At 48.3% G+C, this 16724-nt stretch overlaps 1 protein-coding gene across 1 annotated transcript in view; it reads left to right on the forward strand.

Moving 5' to 3' along the window:
* Positions 1–16724, forward strand: part of LOC115108006 (kelch-like protein 29) — a 333260-nt gene that overhangs the window by 260537 nt on the left and 55999 nt on the right. The window contains 1 exon segment of the mRNA XM_029631860.2: positions 9519–9717. Within this exon segment, the coding sequence (XP_029487720.2) occupies positions 9519–9717 (199 nt within the window).

A 16724-nucleotide genomic window follows, 5' to 3' on the forward strand; every position in this document is an offset into this window, starting at 1 on the left:
TCCTTCTGGAGTGAGGAGACAGAAACGGGGCTGGACATCGCTGAGAGCCAGAGATAGAGAGAGATAGAGAGTGTTTGAGCATTAATAATGAGTTTGTGTAAGACTCACGCGAGAGCGAGAGAACAAGACAGAGCGAGAGAACAAGACAGAGCGAGAGAACAAGACAGAGCGAGAGAACAAGACAGAGCGAGAGAACAAGACAGAGCGAGAGAACAAGACAGAGCGAGAGAACAAGACAGAGAGCGAGAGGGTCTCTGGGTCTCTCCATCTCTGGGTCTCTCCGTCTCTGGGTCTCTCCGTCTCTGGGTCTCTCCGTCTCTGGGTCTCTCCGTCTCTGGGTCTCTCCGTCTCTGGGTCTCTCCGTCTCAGAGACCCAGAGAGACGGAAGGCTCGGAGAGTCGGACACAGAGAGCATGGAGAGCCAGGCTCGGAGAGCACGGAGAGTCAGGCACGGAGAGCACGGAGAGTCAGGCACGGAGAGCACGGAGAGTCAGGCACGGAGAGCACGGGAGAGTCAGGCACGGAGAGCACGGGAGAGTCAGGCACGGAGAGCACGGGAGAGTCAGGCACGGAGAGCACGGGAGAGTCAGGCACGGAGAGCACGGGAGAGTCAGGCACGGAGAGCACGGGAGAGTCAGGCACGGAGAGCACGGGAGAGTCAGGCTCGGAGAGCACGGAGATTCAGGCACGGAGAAACCAGAGAGTCGGGCACGGAGATTCAGGCACGGGGAGTCAGGCACGGAGAGGCCGGAGAGTCAGGCACGGAGAGGCCGGAGAGTCAGGTACGGAGAGGCCGGAGAGTCGGGCACGGAGATTCAGGCACGGAGAGTCGGGCACGGGGAGCCAGGCACGGGGAGCCAGGCACGGAGAGCCAGGCACGGAGAGCCAGGCACGGAGAGCACGGAGAGCCAGGCACGGAGAGTCAGGCACGGAGAGCACGGAGAGTCAGGCACGGAGAGCACGGGAGAGTCAGGCTCGGAGAGCACGGAGAGTCAGGCACGGGGAGTCAGGCACAGAGAGGCCGGAGAGTCAGGCACGGAGAGGCCGGAGAGTCGGGTACGGAGAGGCCGGAGAGTCGGGCACGGAGATTCAGGCACGGAGAGTCGGGCACGGAGATTCAGGCACGGGGAGCCAGGCACGGGGAGCCAGGCACGGAGAGCCAGGCACGGAGAGCCAGGCACGGAGAGCCAGGCACGGAGAGCCAGGCACGGAGAGCCATGCACGGAGAGCCAGGCACGGAGAGCACGGAGAGCCAGGCACGGAGAGCACGGAGAGCCAGGCACGGAGAGCCAGGCACGGAGAGCATGGAGAGTCAGGCACGGAGAGCACGGAGAGTCAGGCACGGAGAGTCAGGCACAGAGAGGCCGGAGAGTCAGGAACGGGGAGTCAGGCACAGAGAGACCGGAGGGTCAGGCACAGAGGTTCAGGCACGGAGAGACCGGAGAGTCAGGCACGGAGAGTCAGGCACGGAGAGACCGGAGAGTCAGGCACGGAGAGCACGGAGAGCCAGGCACGGAGAGCACGGAGAGCCAGGCACGGAGAGCCAGGCACGGAGAGCACGGAGAGTCAGGCACGGAGAGCACGGAGAGTCAGGCACGGAGAGCACGGCGAGTCAGGCACGGAGAGTCAGGCACAGAGAGGCCGGAGAGTCAGGAACGGGGAGTCAGGCATAGAGAGACCGGAGGGTCAGGCACAGAGGTTCAGGCACAGAGAGACCGGAGGGTCAGGCACGGAGGGTCAGGCACGGAGGGTCAGGCACGGAGGGTCAGGCACGGAGAGACTGGAGGAGACCGAAATGGAGAGAGAGGGAAACCTGGAGACAGACAAATGTGACATTTAATGGTGGATTTGGTAGATATAAAGAGCCAGTCAAATCAAATCAAATTAAATCAAATTTTATTTGTCACATACACATGGTTAGCAGATGTTAATGCGAGTGTAGCGAAATGCTTGTGCTTCTAGTTCCGACAATGCAGTGATAACCAACAAGTAATCTAACTAACAATTCCAAAACTACTGTCTTATACACAGTGTAAGGGGATAAGGAATATGTACATAAGGATATATGAATGAGTGATGGTACAGAGCAGCATACAGTAGATGGTATCGAGTACAGTATATACATATGAGATGAGTATGTAGACAAAGTAAACAAAGTGGCATAGTTAAAGTGGCTAGTGACATAAGAATGCAGTCGATGATCTAGAGTACAGTATATACATATGCATATGAGATGAATAATGTAGGGTAAGTAACATTATATAAGGTAGCATTGTTTAAAGTGGCTAGTGATATATTTACATCATTTCCCATCAATTCCCATTATTAAAGTGGCTGGAGTTGGGTCAGTGTCAATGACAGTGTGTTGGCAGCAGCCACTCAATGTTAGTGGTGGCTGTTTAACAGTCTGATGGCCTTGAGATAGAAGCTGTTTTTCAGTCTCTCGGTCCCAGCTTTGATGCACCTGTACTGACCTCGCCTTCTGGATGATAGCGGGGTGAACAGGCAGTGGTTCGGGTGGTTGATGTCCTTGATGATCTTTATGGCCTTCCTGTAACATCGGGTGGTGTAGGTGTCCTGGAGGGCAGGTAGTTTGCCCCCGGTGATGCGTTGTGCAGACCTCACTACCCTCTGGAGAGCCTTACGGTTGAGGGCGGAGCAGTTGCCGTACCAGGCGGTGATACAGCCCGCCAGGATGCTCTCGATTGTGCATCTGTAGAAGTTTGTGAGTGCTTTTGGTGACAAGCCGAATTTCTTCAGCCTCCTGAGGTTGAAGAGGCGCTGCTGCGCCTTCTTCACGACGCTGTCAGTGTGAGTGGACTAATTCAGTTTGTCTGTGATGTGTATGCCGAGGAACTTAAAACTTGCTACCCTCTCCACTACTGATCCATCGATGTGGATAGGGGGGTGTTCCCTCTGCTGTTTCCTGAAGTCCACAATCATCTCCTTAGTTTTGTTGACGTTGAGTGTGAGGTTATTTTCCTGACACCACACTCCGAGGGCCCTCACCTCCTCCCTGTAGGCCGTCTCGTCGTTGTTGGTAATCAAGCCTACCACTGTTGTGTCGTCCGCAAACTTGATGATTGAGTTGGAGGCGTGCATGGCCACGCAGTCGTGGGTGAACAGCGAGTACAGGAGAGGACTCAGAACGCACCCTTGTGGGGCCCCCGTGTTGAGGATCAGCGGGGAGGAGATGTTGTTGCCTACCCTCACCACCTGGGGGCGGCCCGTCAGGAAGTCCAGTACCCAGTTGCAGAGGGCGGGGTCGAGACCCAGGGTCTCGAGCTTGATGACGAGCTTGGAGGGTACTATGGTGTTGAATGCCGAGCTGTAGTCGATGAACAGCATTCTCACATAGGTATTCCTCTTGTCCAGGTGGGTTAGGGCAGTGTGCAGTGTGGTTGAGATTGCATCGTCTGTGGACCTATTTGGGCGGTAAGCAAATTGGAGTGGGTCTAGGGTGTCAGGTAGGGTGGAGGTGATATGGTCCTTGACTAGTCTCTCAAAGCACTTCATGATGACGGAAGTGAGTGCTACGGGGCGGTAGTCGTTTAGCTCAGTTACCTTAGCTTTCTTGGGAACAGGAACAATGGTGGCCCTCTTGAAGCATGTGGGAACAGCAGACTGGTATAGGGATTGATTGAACATGTCCGTAAACACACCGGCCAGCTGGTCTGCGCATGCTCTGAGGGCGCGGCTGGGGATGCCGTCTGGGCCCGCAGCCTTGCGAGGGTTAACACATTTAAATGTCTTACTCACCTCGGCTGCAGTGAAGGAGAGACCGCATGTTTTCGTTGCAGGCCGTGTCAGTGGCACTGTATTGTCCTCAAAGCGGGCAAAAAAGTTATTTAGTCTGCCTGGGAGCAAGACATCCTGGTCCGTGACTGGGCTGGGTTTCTTCTTGTAGTCCGTGATTGACTGTAGACCCTGCCACATGCCTCTTGTGTCTGAGCCATTGAATTGAGATTCCACTTTGTCTCTGTACTGACGCTTAGCTTGTTTAATAGCCTTGCGGAGGAATAGCTGCATTGTTTATATTCAGACATATTACCAGACACCTTGCCTGATTAAAAGCAGTGGTTCGCGCTTTCAGTTTCACGCGAATGCTGCCATCAATCCACGGTTTCTGGTTTGGGAATGTTTTTATCGTTGCTATGGGAACGACATCTTCGACGCACGTTCTAATGAACTCGCACACCGAATCAGCGTATTCGTCAATATTTCCATCTGACGCAATACGAAACATGTCCCAGTCCACGTGATGGAAGCAGTCTTGGAGTGTGGAGTCAGCTTGGTCTGACCAGCGTTGGACAGACCTCAGCGTGGGAGCCTCTTGTTTTAGTTTCTGCCTGTAGGCTGGGATCAGCAAAATGGAGTCGTGGTCAGCTTTTCCGAAAGGGGGGCGGGGCAGGGCCTTATATGCGTCGCGGAAGTTAGAGTAACAATGATCCAAGGTTTTACCACCCCTGGTTGCGCAATCGATATGCTGGTAAAATTTAGGGAGTCTTGTTTTCAGATTAGCTTTGTTAAAATCCCCAGCTACAATGAATGCAGCCTCCGGATAAATGGTTTCCAGTTTGCAAAGAGTTAAATAAAGTTCGTTCAGAGCCATCGATGTATCTGCTTGGGGGATATATACGGCTGTGATTATAATCGAGGAGAATTCTCTTGGAAGATAATGCGGTCTACATTTGATTGTGAGGAATTCTAAATCAGGTGAACAGAAGGATTTGAGTTCCTGTATGTTTCCTTCATCACACCATGTCTCGTTAGTCATGAGGCATACGCCCCCCGCCACTCTTCTTACCAGAAAGATGTTTGTTTCTGTCGGCGCGATGCGTGGAGAAACCCGTTGGCTGCACCGCATCGGATAGCGTCTTCCCAGTAAGCCATGTTTCTGTGAAGCAGAGAACGTTGCAGTCTCTGATGTCCCTCTGGAATGCTACCCTTGCTCGGATTTCGTCAACCTTGTTGTCAAGAGACTGGACATTGGCAAGAAGAATGCTGGGGAGTGGTGCGCGATGTGCCCTTTTTCGGAGTCTGACCAGAACACCGCCTCGTTTCCCTCTTTTTCGGAGTCGTTTCCTTGGGTCGCTGCATGCGATCCATTCCGTTGTCCTGTTTGTAAGGCAGAACACCGGATCCGCGTCGCGGAAAACATATTCTTGGTCGTACTGATGGTGAGTTGGCGCTGATCTTATATTCAGTAGTTCTTCTCGACTGTATGTAATGAAACCTAAGATGACCTGGGGTACTAATGTAAGAAATAACACGTAAAAAAAACAAAAAACTGCATAGTTTCCTAGGAACGCGAAGCGAGGCGGCCATCTCAGTCGGCGCCGGAGTTTGAGTCATTCACTGCACTCTGGGAAAAGACTTCACGCATCAATAAATAACAATGGGCATCTGACGTTTGCCATTTCAGAACCCACAAAGTTTTTTTTTAATGAATGGAGGAAGTTATTACATGTTATATTAATAGCGTTTCTCTTATTTCTCTTAGTGAAGGTCTTTAAAATGTGTTTTCAGCAGGTATAGAGAAGAACCAAAAAGACTTGATTATCCCAGTCTGTTTTCTAAGACACTGCATATTATATAGACATTGGAGCACGAAAGACTGTCCCTCACCTCAAAATAAGTGTAGACAGACTCTCTCCTTGCGGTTTAGCAACCGTCTGTAGTGCGTGTTCACCAAACATACATTGTGCTTCAACAAAGAACTCTCCTTACAAAGCCAGATCAACACAGAACACACCCGGAAGGCCTCTGTCTACATGGATTAACAGGAAAAAGGCTGATCTGGGAGGGGTGAGCTAGCTAGCGTGTTATTGAGTGAAATCATGCTGAAACTGCCCCTCGGAGCAAAATAGCTGTGTGTGTGTGTGTGTGTGTGTGTGTGTGTGTACCTACCTACCTGTAGATAGCCGTGGTCGTGTCCTCAGCATCTCAACAGCAGCCTGCCTCTTCCATATCCTCAATCCCACGACCTCTCCTCATCCCTTCATCATACACACACACACATCACTAACCTGAGGGAGAACACAACACAACACACACACACACCATTGCGTGAGCCTGGCCCTATTAATGTTTGTCGGTCCAGGTGAATGCGCTTGTTAGCGCTCTGAGGCTAAGCATGGCTATGCGCTCGAGTAAACTCCAACCCCACAGCCTACACATAGTCTACACCACAGGAGGTTGGTAGCACCTTCATTGGGGAGGATGGGCTCGTGGTAAAGGCTGGAGTGGAATTTGTGAAATGGGATCACATACTTCAAACACAGGGTTTCCATGTGTTTGATCCCATTCCATTCTCTCTGATCCAGCTGTTATTATGAGCCGTCCTCCCCTCAGGAGCCTCCACCGGTTTACACACACGGACTTTGAATTCGCAATCTGTCTTTTATTCATCCCTCTCTTCTTTCGGTTCTTTCTTTAGGGGGATTGCTGTGTGTGTGTGTGTGTGTGTGTGTGTGTGTGTGTGTGTGTGTGTGTGTGTGTGTCACCTTCTACGGTCCATTTTTCACTGAGAGCTGTTTGGTCTTTTTAGTGACGGACAGTGTATAAATATGAGCGTGCAGATATCATTTGTATATAAGAACTGCATGGTGCCACACACACACACAGATGTAAATGGGCTGCGTTTCAGCTGAGGCAAGGATAATCTATCTAGTATTGTGTCTAAGAGCTGTCAAGACTACAGGTGAGATCTAGCCGGGAGGACCACACACACACACACACACACACACAAATAATGTCCACCCTGTTTCCCTCTCTACTCTCAGTGGGGACTGTGTGTGAGATACACATATTTTCTTTAGATACAGAATATTATTGTTCAGATGTATGTGGGTATGGAATGCATTGGCGTGCGGCTTTCCACGTTTAATGAGTACCTCTGCTCGTATGTGTGTGTGTGTGTGTGTGTGAGCGAGAGAGATAGAGACCCTTCTTGTTCACAGCTGTTCCATAGCCACTCAGCTGTGCTGTGAGTCACTTAGATGATTGAATACACCTCTGTCACACATCACTCTGCACTTAGACACTGTACTCAGCCTGCACTTAGACAGAGAGAGACAGACAAACACAGAAACTATGTCAGGCCTGACCCAGGATGGAGGGAGGTAGGGATGATCTATAAGGGGTATTAATACACAATATAATACGTCTTGTGTGGCTTTAAATGTGACGCTAGAAGTATGATGCTCATTTACATATCGATATATTCATGAGAAAAGGCGAGAGAGAGGCAGCCACTTGTTTGTTTGATCAAGTAAAGACTATACTGTGTGTCTTGTGTTTGTGGGGGAGAGAAACCCATAGTCCTGTCTGTATACTGTGTGTTTTGTGTTTGTGGGGGAGAGAAACCCATAGTCCCGTCTGTATACTGTGTGTCTTGTGTTTGTGGGGGAGAGAAACCCATAGACCCGTCTGTATACTGTGTGTCTTGTGTTTGTGGGGGAGAGAAACCCATAGTCCTGTCTGTATACTGTGTGTCTTGTGTTTGTGGGGAAGAGAAACCCATAGTCCCGTCTGTATACTGTGTGTTTTGTGTTTGTGGGGGAGAGAAACCCATAGTCCCGTCTGTATACTGTGTGTCTTGTGTTTGTGGGGGAGAAACCCATAGTCCCGTCTGTATACTGTGTGTCTTGTGTTTGTGGGGGAGAAACCCATAGTCCCGTCTGTATACTGTGTGTCTTGTGTTTGTGGGGGAGAGAAACCCATAGTCCCGTCTGTATACTGTGTGTTTTGTGTTTGTGGGGGAGAGAAACCCATAGTCCCGTCTGTATACTGTGTGTTTTGTGTTTGTGGGGGAGAGAAACCCATAGTCCCGTCTGTATACTGTGTGTCTTGTGTTTGTGGGGAAGAGAAACCCATAGTCCCGTCTGTATACTGTGTGTTTTGTGTTTGTGGGGGAGAGAAACCCATAGTCCCGTCTGTATACTGTGTGTTTTGTGTTTGTGGGGGAGAGAAACCCATAGTCCCGTCTGTATACTGTGTGTCTTGTGTTTGTGGGGGAGAGAAACCCATAGTCCCGTCTGTATACTGTGTGTTTTGTGTTTGTGCGAGAGAAACCCATAGTCCCGTCTGTATACTGTGTGTCTTGTGTTTGTGGGGGAGAGAAACCCATAGTCCCGTCTGTATACTGTGTTAACTGCAGGCACACAAACCAAATGTCAACAACACACTCTCCTCTCTTTTCCTTCTTCTCTCTTCTCCTCTACTCTTTCCATTCCTCTCCTCTCTGGTAAGATTCATTGAGGACGATAGAGCTAGATGTCAGAGAGATGCTAAGGCTGGCTGTACGATCCTTCCAGAGTGGTCATAACGCTGAGCTAGAGGTCAATGGCTCAAATTGTGTACTGTGGTGTCTACGGACATTGTCGTCTCGGGTTGTTTACAACGTTTAGCTCTGACAGAGACAAGAGTCCCATGGGGGTTCTGGACGTCTCTCACACACACACACACACACACACACACACACACACACACACACACACACACACACACACACACACACACATTGCACACTCTAGTCACTACTACAACCTATGTCAGAGCAGACCACCTGTCTACACACACACACACACACCCACACACACACACACACACACACACACGTGTTCTGACTTAGAGCCAGCTGTAGAGATCTCTGTCAACCTCTCTCTCTCTCTTTCTCTCTGACACACACTGACACAGCTGATCCCAAAGTTTACTGCAAACTTCCTTCCTTCCTCCAAATGAGATATTTTCTTTCCCCCTTCCTTTAGATATTACATGATTTGCACAGTCAAGACGGTTTATAATGAGTCGCGTGTGTTTATATTTGCCACTGTGGTGTTGTCTGAGACGGACATGAAAGTGGTTGTCTGTGGCAGCACAGTCTGTGTGATTGATTTACTCTCATATCTGGGTTTGTTTATTCGTTGCTAATCTAACGCTTCTTTGTGGCTTCCAGGAATTCTTCATCTTTACTGCTGTAGACTAATGTGTGTAGTCTGCACATAGTAAATTGACATGCCTTTCTCTTTCTCCTTTCTCCTTCCCACGCCATTCCCCTTTCTCTTTCTCCTGGCCCATCTCCCTCCCTCCACCCTCCTCTCCTCCTCCCTTCCCCTCCCTCTATCCCTCCCTCTATCTCTCCCCCCTCTTGCTCCTGGCCCATCTCCCTCCCTCCTCCCTTCCCCTCCCTCTATCTCTCCCCCTCTTGCTCCTGGCCCATCTCCCTCCCTCCACCCTCCTCTCCCCTTCCCCTCCCTCTATCTCTCCCCCTCTATCTCTCCCCCCCTCTATCTCTCCCCCTCTTTCTCCTGGCCCATCTCCCTCCCTCCACCCTCCTCTCCTCCTCCCTTCCCCTCCCTCTATCCCTCCCTCTATCTCTCCCCCTCTTGCTCCTGGCCTATCTCCCTCCCTCCACCCTCCTCTCCCCTTCCCCTCCCTCTATCTCCCCCCTCTTGCTCCTGGCCCGTCTCCCTCCCTCCTCCCTTCCCCTCCCTCTATCCCTCTTTCTCCTGCAGCATGTATCAGAGTTATTAGCAGTGGTGCGCCTTCCCTTCATCCACCCGTCCTACCTGCTGAACGTTGTGGACAACGAGGAGTTAATAAAGACGTCGGAAGCGTGTCGAGACCTGGTCAACGAGGCCAAGCGATATCACATGTTACCTCACGCCAGACAGGAGATGCAGACTCCTAGGACACGACCACGGCTATCTGCAGGTAGGTTTACACCAGGGATGGGCAACTGTCGGGCTCCTCGGATCAGTAGTTATACTTTTTAAAATAATATAATATATATATATTCATTATTTTAGCGGGGGGACTCCATCAGGGTCTCAACTTACTGTTAGAATAGTAGAATACACAAGGTGCAATTTAGAAATTTGTTTTTGCATCAGCAGTTTTTCTCGTGTTATGTCAGTCACTGATAGTCACTCAGTTAGCCCATGTCAGCTATTTTCTTTTAAATTAGTCTAGCAGCCAGCTATTTAAACTTAGAAATCATGGTCGAATCACCGGTTGAGGGGCCCCCATTTTGATTTTGTTAGTCTCACTCAGATATCATATTAAAAACTTTAAACATTTCTCTTCACCCTATGGCAAGATTTTTTAAATTGCAGGAAATTAGCTGTGAAACAGCACATTTTCCTCTCCGCCCCATGGCAAAATGAGTAGAATTGCATGAAATGAGTTATAAAATTGCTAAATATTCTCTCCACCCCATGGCAAAATGTGTAGAATTGCGGCCAACTTGCTTTAAATGGGCAACTCTCTCTTTGATACAAGAGCCTTAGGCTGTAGCCTAAAACCTATTCCCTTTTTTCCTTAGACACTCCTTCACTATCTTGTGTCTAGCTGATTCAAAAAAATGTAGCCTATATTCCCTTCTCCATCTCCTTCTGATAGGCTATGCATATAGGCTACGCTTTCATCATTTTCTGCATGGCTTTCTCCGGATCAGACAACGGATGTAACGGAGTTCCATCTCAAAAAGATGTTTGAATAGCCTAAAAACGTAAGGTAGCCAGGGGACTAATAATGAGAGAGAACGAGCAATATCAATTGCCGGTAAGAAAAATGTTATGACAAGTTTAATCAAAGCTTTTTTTTTTAGAAAGAAATGATCCATACAAGCCGGGGAAAATCCTTCCATGTGAGGTTGAAATGAAACCCAAATGGCCAATAACCTATCATAAAATCTTTAAGTCAAGTTCAAGTGGAACAGTAGCTCTTCCCAAAAATATTCTAGCCTAAGAAGGTGTTGTCCTGAAGTTGCCGCTTTCAATAAGCAGAGGCTACTCTCAATCACAGCTTTATGAGAGATGGAACAAACAATACTCTTTTCGATTATTTTATGAGGCAAATAAAGCAATTATTATCTAGATCTGGAAACGGGAGACAGTTTCTATCCAGCCCATTAAGTATAACCTAGCCCTTTACGGTAAGACCGTTCATCATCAGACTGTTACTGCTTCATCATGTGTACCACACACACACACACACACACACACACACACACACACAACCCTGTTCCATGCTGAAGCTCCTCCACCAGAAAGGTATATTAGAAAAGATTTGCCTGCACTTATCCTTATCCGGGCTTTCAACAGCATTATCTTTCATCATGACTCATCCAGATGTAGCTTTCAATTTCGTGCTGTAGGTATGTTTGGCCAATAGGGGCCTATACCATCATATATCACAATGTTTTATGGGTACATAATCCCGATAGGACAAAGGTTGACATTGCCTAACCCTAACACTCACACATGGGCTGTCACATGCCAGGATATGCAATGTAGAAGGCACTATGAAGCAATGACATAAAGGCACATTTGGGGCAGGAGAAGAAAGCGAGAACAAAAGTATGCCATTTACATCCGATGAAAAAGAAGACTTTGGGTTGTGTGTGTGTGTGTGTGTGTGTGTGCGCCAAGCACAGACCCTGTTATTATGAAAGCTTTGGAAGGCCAACCCGAACAGTGTTCCTGGGCTGAGGTACTCCGGGTGCTTTTACAGTAGGCCCAATACATCTCCAAGTGCCTCCGAAACGCCAGCTGCTTTCAGAACAGTCCAGGCATTTACAGTCACTTATTCCTATTATTATTCTATAACAAGAAGTTCACCTCCAACCAGCCATTCACTCTCCAACCGTTCAGGCTGTCCCATTCAGTTTGTTTACATCATTAAGGCAGATATTTATGGGGATAAGTAGCCCTGGACAGACAGTTCCTTTGTTCGTTACATTTTCCTCCCACTCGGCCAAGTCTTTTTCTGGTACCCCCCCCCTCAATAAAAAGCTGTCTAATTAGTGTGTGTACGGAATTTATTAGAGCTTAGCACCAACATAACACCTTTTCTGCTTGGTAGGATTAAGGTAATTGCTAAACAAATGTCACTTTATGGTGTGGACAGTTTAACGAACCTGCCTTCCCTGTTCTGCTCAAGGTGCGCGTGCGCACGCCCACTCTGTCATAGGTAAACAAGCAGAGTAAATGGTGGTAGTTTAATAGTTTGTGTGTTTAATTGTTTTAATGCAGAGTGGGGTAGTGGTTTTAGGGAAGGGGCTCTCGAAAAGACGTTCCCAAAAAAATACTTTTGTATAATTCATTATATCAAGGTTTCTTTTCAGTTTCTGTCTCTCTCTCATCTGAGGTCAAACCTCGCTATTCAGGGTTCTAGTCAGGCTTGACCCCTGGTTAGTGTGTGACTGATTGAGTGTGGTGTTAGTCTGGCCATCTGGTCCTCTTGTTGACTGGCTCTGAGATGCACAGCGGGGCTGAGTCAGAGGGACATGGAGGCTGGGAGAGGCTGCTCCTAGAGAAAGTTCAGTTAATCCTAATGGTGACCAGCAGTGACCTGTGTCAGGAGGAGAGAGAGAGAGGGAGGAAGAGATAGTCGATGAGAGAGAAAGAGAAATTGAGGGTGGATGAGAGAGAAATTGTGTGTTTGTGTGTGTGTGTGTGTGTGTGTGTGTCTGAAAGATGGGGCACCACCTGAGCTTGGAAGATAAGTCTCAAGCGGAGAGAAAAAAAAAGGGAAACGGCGTGATGTCATCCGTGAAACACTGCTTTCCCAGGGCTCTCAATCTGTGTTTGTGTGTGTCCGTACGTAGACCTATCTCCCTGCCAGCTATCTCTGGTGTCACAGCAGGAGACACAGTTCACCAGAACACCGTACTCTCCCATATACTCCCCCTCTGTTACTCTCCCATATGCCCCCCCCTCTGTTACTCTCCCATACCCCCCCTCTGTTACTCTCCCATATACCCCCCGCTGTTACTCTCCCATATACCCCCCCCCTCTGTTACTCTCCCATATACCCCCCTCTGTTACTCTCCCATATACCCCCTCTGTTACTCTCCCATGTACTCGTCCTCTGTTACTCTCCCATGTACTCCTCCTCTGTTACTCTCCCATATACCCCCCCCATCTGTTACTCTCCCATATACCCCCATCTGTTACTCTCCCATATACCCCCATCTGTTACTCTCCCATATACCCCCCTCTGTTACTCTCCCATATACCCCCCTCTGTTACTCTCCCATATAACCCCCTCTGTTACTCTCCCATGTACTCGTCCTCTGTTACTCTCCCATGTACTCCTCCTCTGTTACTCTCCCATATACCCCCCATCTGTTACTCTCCCATATACCCCCCATCTGTTACTCTCCCATATACTCCTCCTCTGTTACTCTCCCTCTGTTACTCTCCCATATACCCCCTCTGTTACTCTCCCATGTACTCGCCCTCTGTTACTCTCCCATGTACTCCTCCTCTGTTACTCTCCCATATACCCCCCCCCCTCTGTTACTCTCCCATATACCCCCTCCCTCTGTTACTCTCCCATATACCCCCTCTGTTACTCTCCCATATAACCCCCTCTGTTACTCTCCCATGTACTCGTCCTCTGTTACTCTCCCATGTACTCCTCCTCTGTTACTCTCCCATATACCCCCATCTGTTACTCTCCCATATACCCCCTCTGTTACTCTCCCATATACCCCCCTCTGTTACTCTCCCATATACTCCTCCTCTGTTACTCTCCCATATACTCCTCCTCTGTTACTCTCCCATGTAGTCCTCCTCTGTTACTCTCCCATGTACTCCTCCTCTGTTACTCTCCCATGTACTCCTCCTCTGTTACTCTCCCATGTACTCCTCCTCTGTTACTCTCCCATGTACTCCTCCTCTGTTACTCTCCCAGATACTCCTCCATGTACTCCCCCTCTGTTACTCTCCCATGTACTCCTCCTGTGTTACTCTCCCATATACTCCTCCTCTGTTACTCTCCCATGTACTCCCCCTCTGTTACTCTCCCATATACCCCCCCCTCTGTTACTCTCCCATATACCCCCCCCTCTGTTACTCTCCCATATACTTCTCCTCTGTTACCCTCCCATATACTCCTCCTCTGTTACTCTCCCATATACTCCTCCTCTGTTACTCTCCCATATACTCCTCATCTGTTACTCTCCCATATACTCCCCCTCTGTTACTCTCCCATATACCCCCTCTGTTACTCTCCCATATACTTCTCCTCTGTTACCCTCCCATATACTCCTCCTCTGTTACTCTCCCATATACTCCTCCTATGTTACTCTCCCATATACTCCCCTCTGTTACTCTCCCATATACTCCTCTGTTACTCTCCCATATACTCCTCCTCTGTTACTCTCCATATACCCCCCTTCTGTTACTCTCCCATATACTTCTCCTCTGTTACCCTCCCATATACTCCTCCTCTGTTACTCTCCCATATACTCCTCATCTGTTACTCTCCCATATACTCCCCTCTGTTACTCTCCCATATACCCCCCCTCTGTTACTCTCCCATATACTTCTCCTCTGTTACCCTCCCATATACTCCTCCTCTGTTACTCTCCCATATACTCCTCCTATGTTACTCTCCCATATACTCCCCCTCTGTTACTCTCCCATATACTCCTCTGTTACTCTCCCATATACTCCTCCTCTGTTACTCTCCATATACTCCTCCTCTGCTACTCTCCCATGTACTCCTCCTCTGCTACTCTCCCATGTACTCCTCCTCTGCTACTCTCCCATGTACCCCTCCTCTGTTACTCTCCCATGTACTCCCCCTCTGTTACTCTCCCATGTACTCCTCCTCTGTTACTCTCCCATATACTCCTCTGTTACTCTCCCATGTACTCCTCTGTTACTCTCTCATGTACTCCCCCTCTGTTACTCTCCCATATACCCCCTCTGTTACTCTCCCATATACCCCCCTCTGTTACTCTCCCATGTACTCCTCCTCTGTTACTCTCCCATGTACTCCCCCTCTGTTACTCTCCCATGTACTCCCCCTCTGTTACTCTCCCATGTACTCCTCCTCTGTTACTCTCCCATGTACTCCCCCTCTGTTACTCTCCCATGTACTCCCCCTCTGTTACTCTCCCATGTACTCCTCCTCTGTTACTCTCCCATGTACTCCTCCTCTGTTACTTCTCATCCTCTTCCATCTCCTCCTCTCTCTCCTCCTCCTGTCCCTCTCTTCTCCACATCAGGCCACATCAGTAACCTATCACAGTGACGCGTTCTCCCCACCTGCTATAGACAGCAAGATTTCACAGTATGACTTCAGTAATTAAAAGTTGTCTGGGAGTGGAGGTTAAGTTTAGGCATACATTCCGACTAGTTAAAGCCAGACTCAGTAAGTCAAAATCAGCTACGTCAGTTTTTTCGTTAGTGTATTTTGTCGGGCCGACAGATCTACTTTTTTGTTAAGAGTCCCATGCAAGCCGTCATAACGTGCTAGGCTGCCTGAGAGTTCTCAAGGGGCCGCTGGGCGAGCCACCTTTTGATCCACCTAAGCCAGTATTAAGCATGTAGGCTACTGTATTATACATTTTAAAAATGGTAAAGTCTGCCATGAACGTTAACAGTAGTAAAATGTCATTCTAATTTACATAGCTAGACAACTGTGGTGCAACTATAGCTCCGATAACTGCAGTGCAAACACTGTCAACCCTGAGCAACAAGCTAGCCTATGTTGAATTATAAATTACATTTGCCTGAAAAAGGTTTCAATAGTAACCACAACATCCAAGAGGAAAATAATTAACCAGCTAACAACTCCATAAAGTTTGCAAGTAAGGGCACACAGGCATTTATTTGGCTGAAAAGTACGGTATGCACATTTAGCAATGCGTGTGTGGATCTACCAGCCGTTTGCTAGCCAGCTAAATTTGCTAGCTAGATAATTCCGATCGGTTGCCAATTATTTGCATATCTGATGCCTTTCTTTCCCCTAATGTGTAAACAACGCAAAAACAAACATGGTATCAGATCTTTTCACTTCCGATTTATACCATCTCAATATGGCTGTGTTTCGACATGCAGTTCAATTATTGTAGTTTTTCTACTAATTTGTCTTTTGACCAATCAGATCAGATCTTTTCACATCAGATCTTTTTCACAACTGATCTGATTGGTCAAAAACAGCCAGGTCATCTGTGATATTAAGTCAGTATTCGACGTCCATCCACGTATGAGGAAGTCGGGAGATGGCGAGAACACCCGCCCCACTGTTACCTTGAAGTAGGTTTGGATTTTGCTTGGGAATTATGGACAGGGAGCATCTGCCTCTGGTGCAAAAGGTTGCATGTTCGAATCCAGCGATAAACAGTCGTTTTTAAGATTTCGAGCAAATCCCAAACCTTAACCGTTATCTTAACCATTCAGAGTTAATGCCTAAATGTAACCATAACCTTAAATTCAGAGTTAATGCCTAAAGTTAACCTTAACAAGTTTGAAATTTGACGTTTGGAACAACTTAAAAATGGATGAACGTCTAATTCTGATGTGAGAGCTAGTTGATCAAAAGACCAACTAATGAAATAAATATCAAAATTGGACTCCTTGTCTAAACGCAGCCCAAGTGGATCTCAAACCCGACCGACCCTCCATATGTGCCTCTGTCTGGATGCACAGATCTTTTTCCTTTCTTTCTCTCTGTTCTGCCCTTACCATGACAACCACCCCACAATTTGAATCAACACTGACAGGAAATGAGCGTGGTATCTGTGTGCTACTTCAGAGGCTACATCAGTGGGAATGCACTAATCTGATATGGGTCACATGTAAAACTGAGTGTGGACAGTCAGGAGAAAGTGATTTTGATACTGAGAGAAAAACAGATTTGGGTTCTTAGGGTGGTTGTGTAAACACAGCCTAGAACTCATAAGGAGCCGTTCACACATCACT

This window comes from Oncorhynchus nerka, linkage group LG24 (assembly GCF_034236695.1).
Source record: "Oncorhynchus nerka isolate Pitt River linkage group LG24, Oner_Uvic_2.0, whole genome shotgun sequence".
NCBI classification, from domain to species: Eukaryota; Metazoa; Chordata; class Actinopteri; order Salmoniformes; family Salmonidae; genus Oncorhynchus; species Oncorhynchus nerka.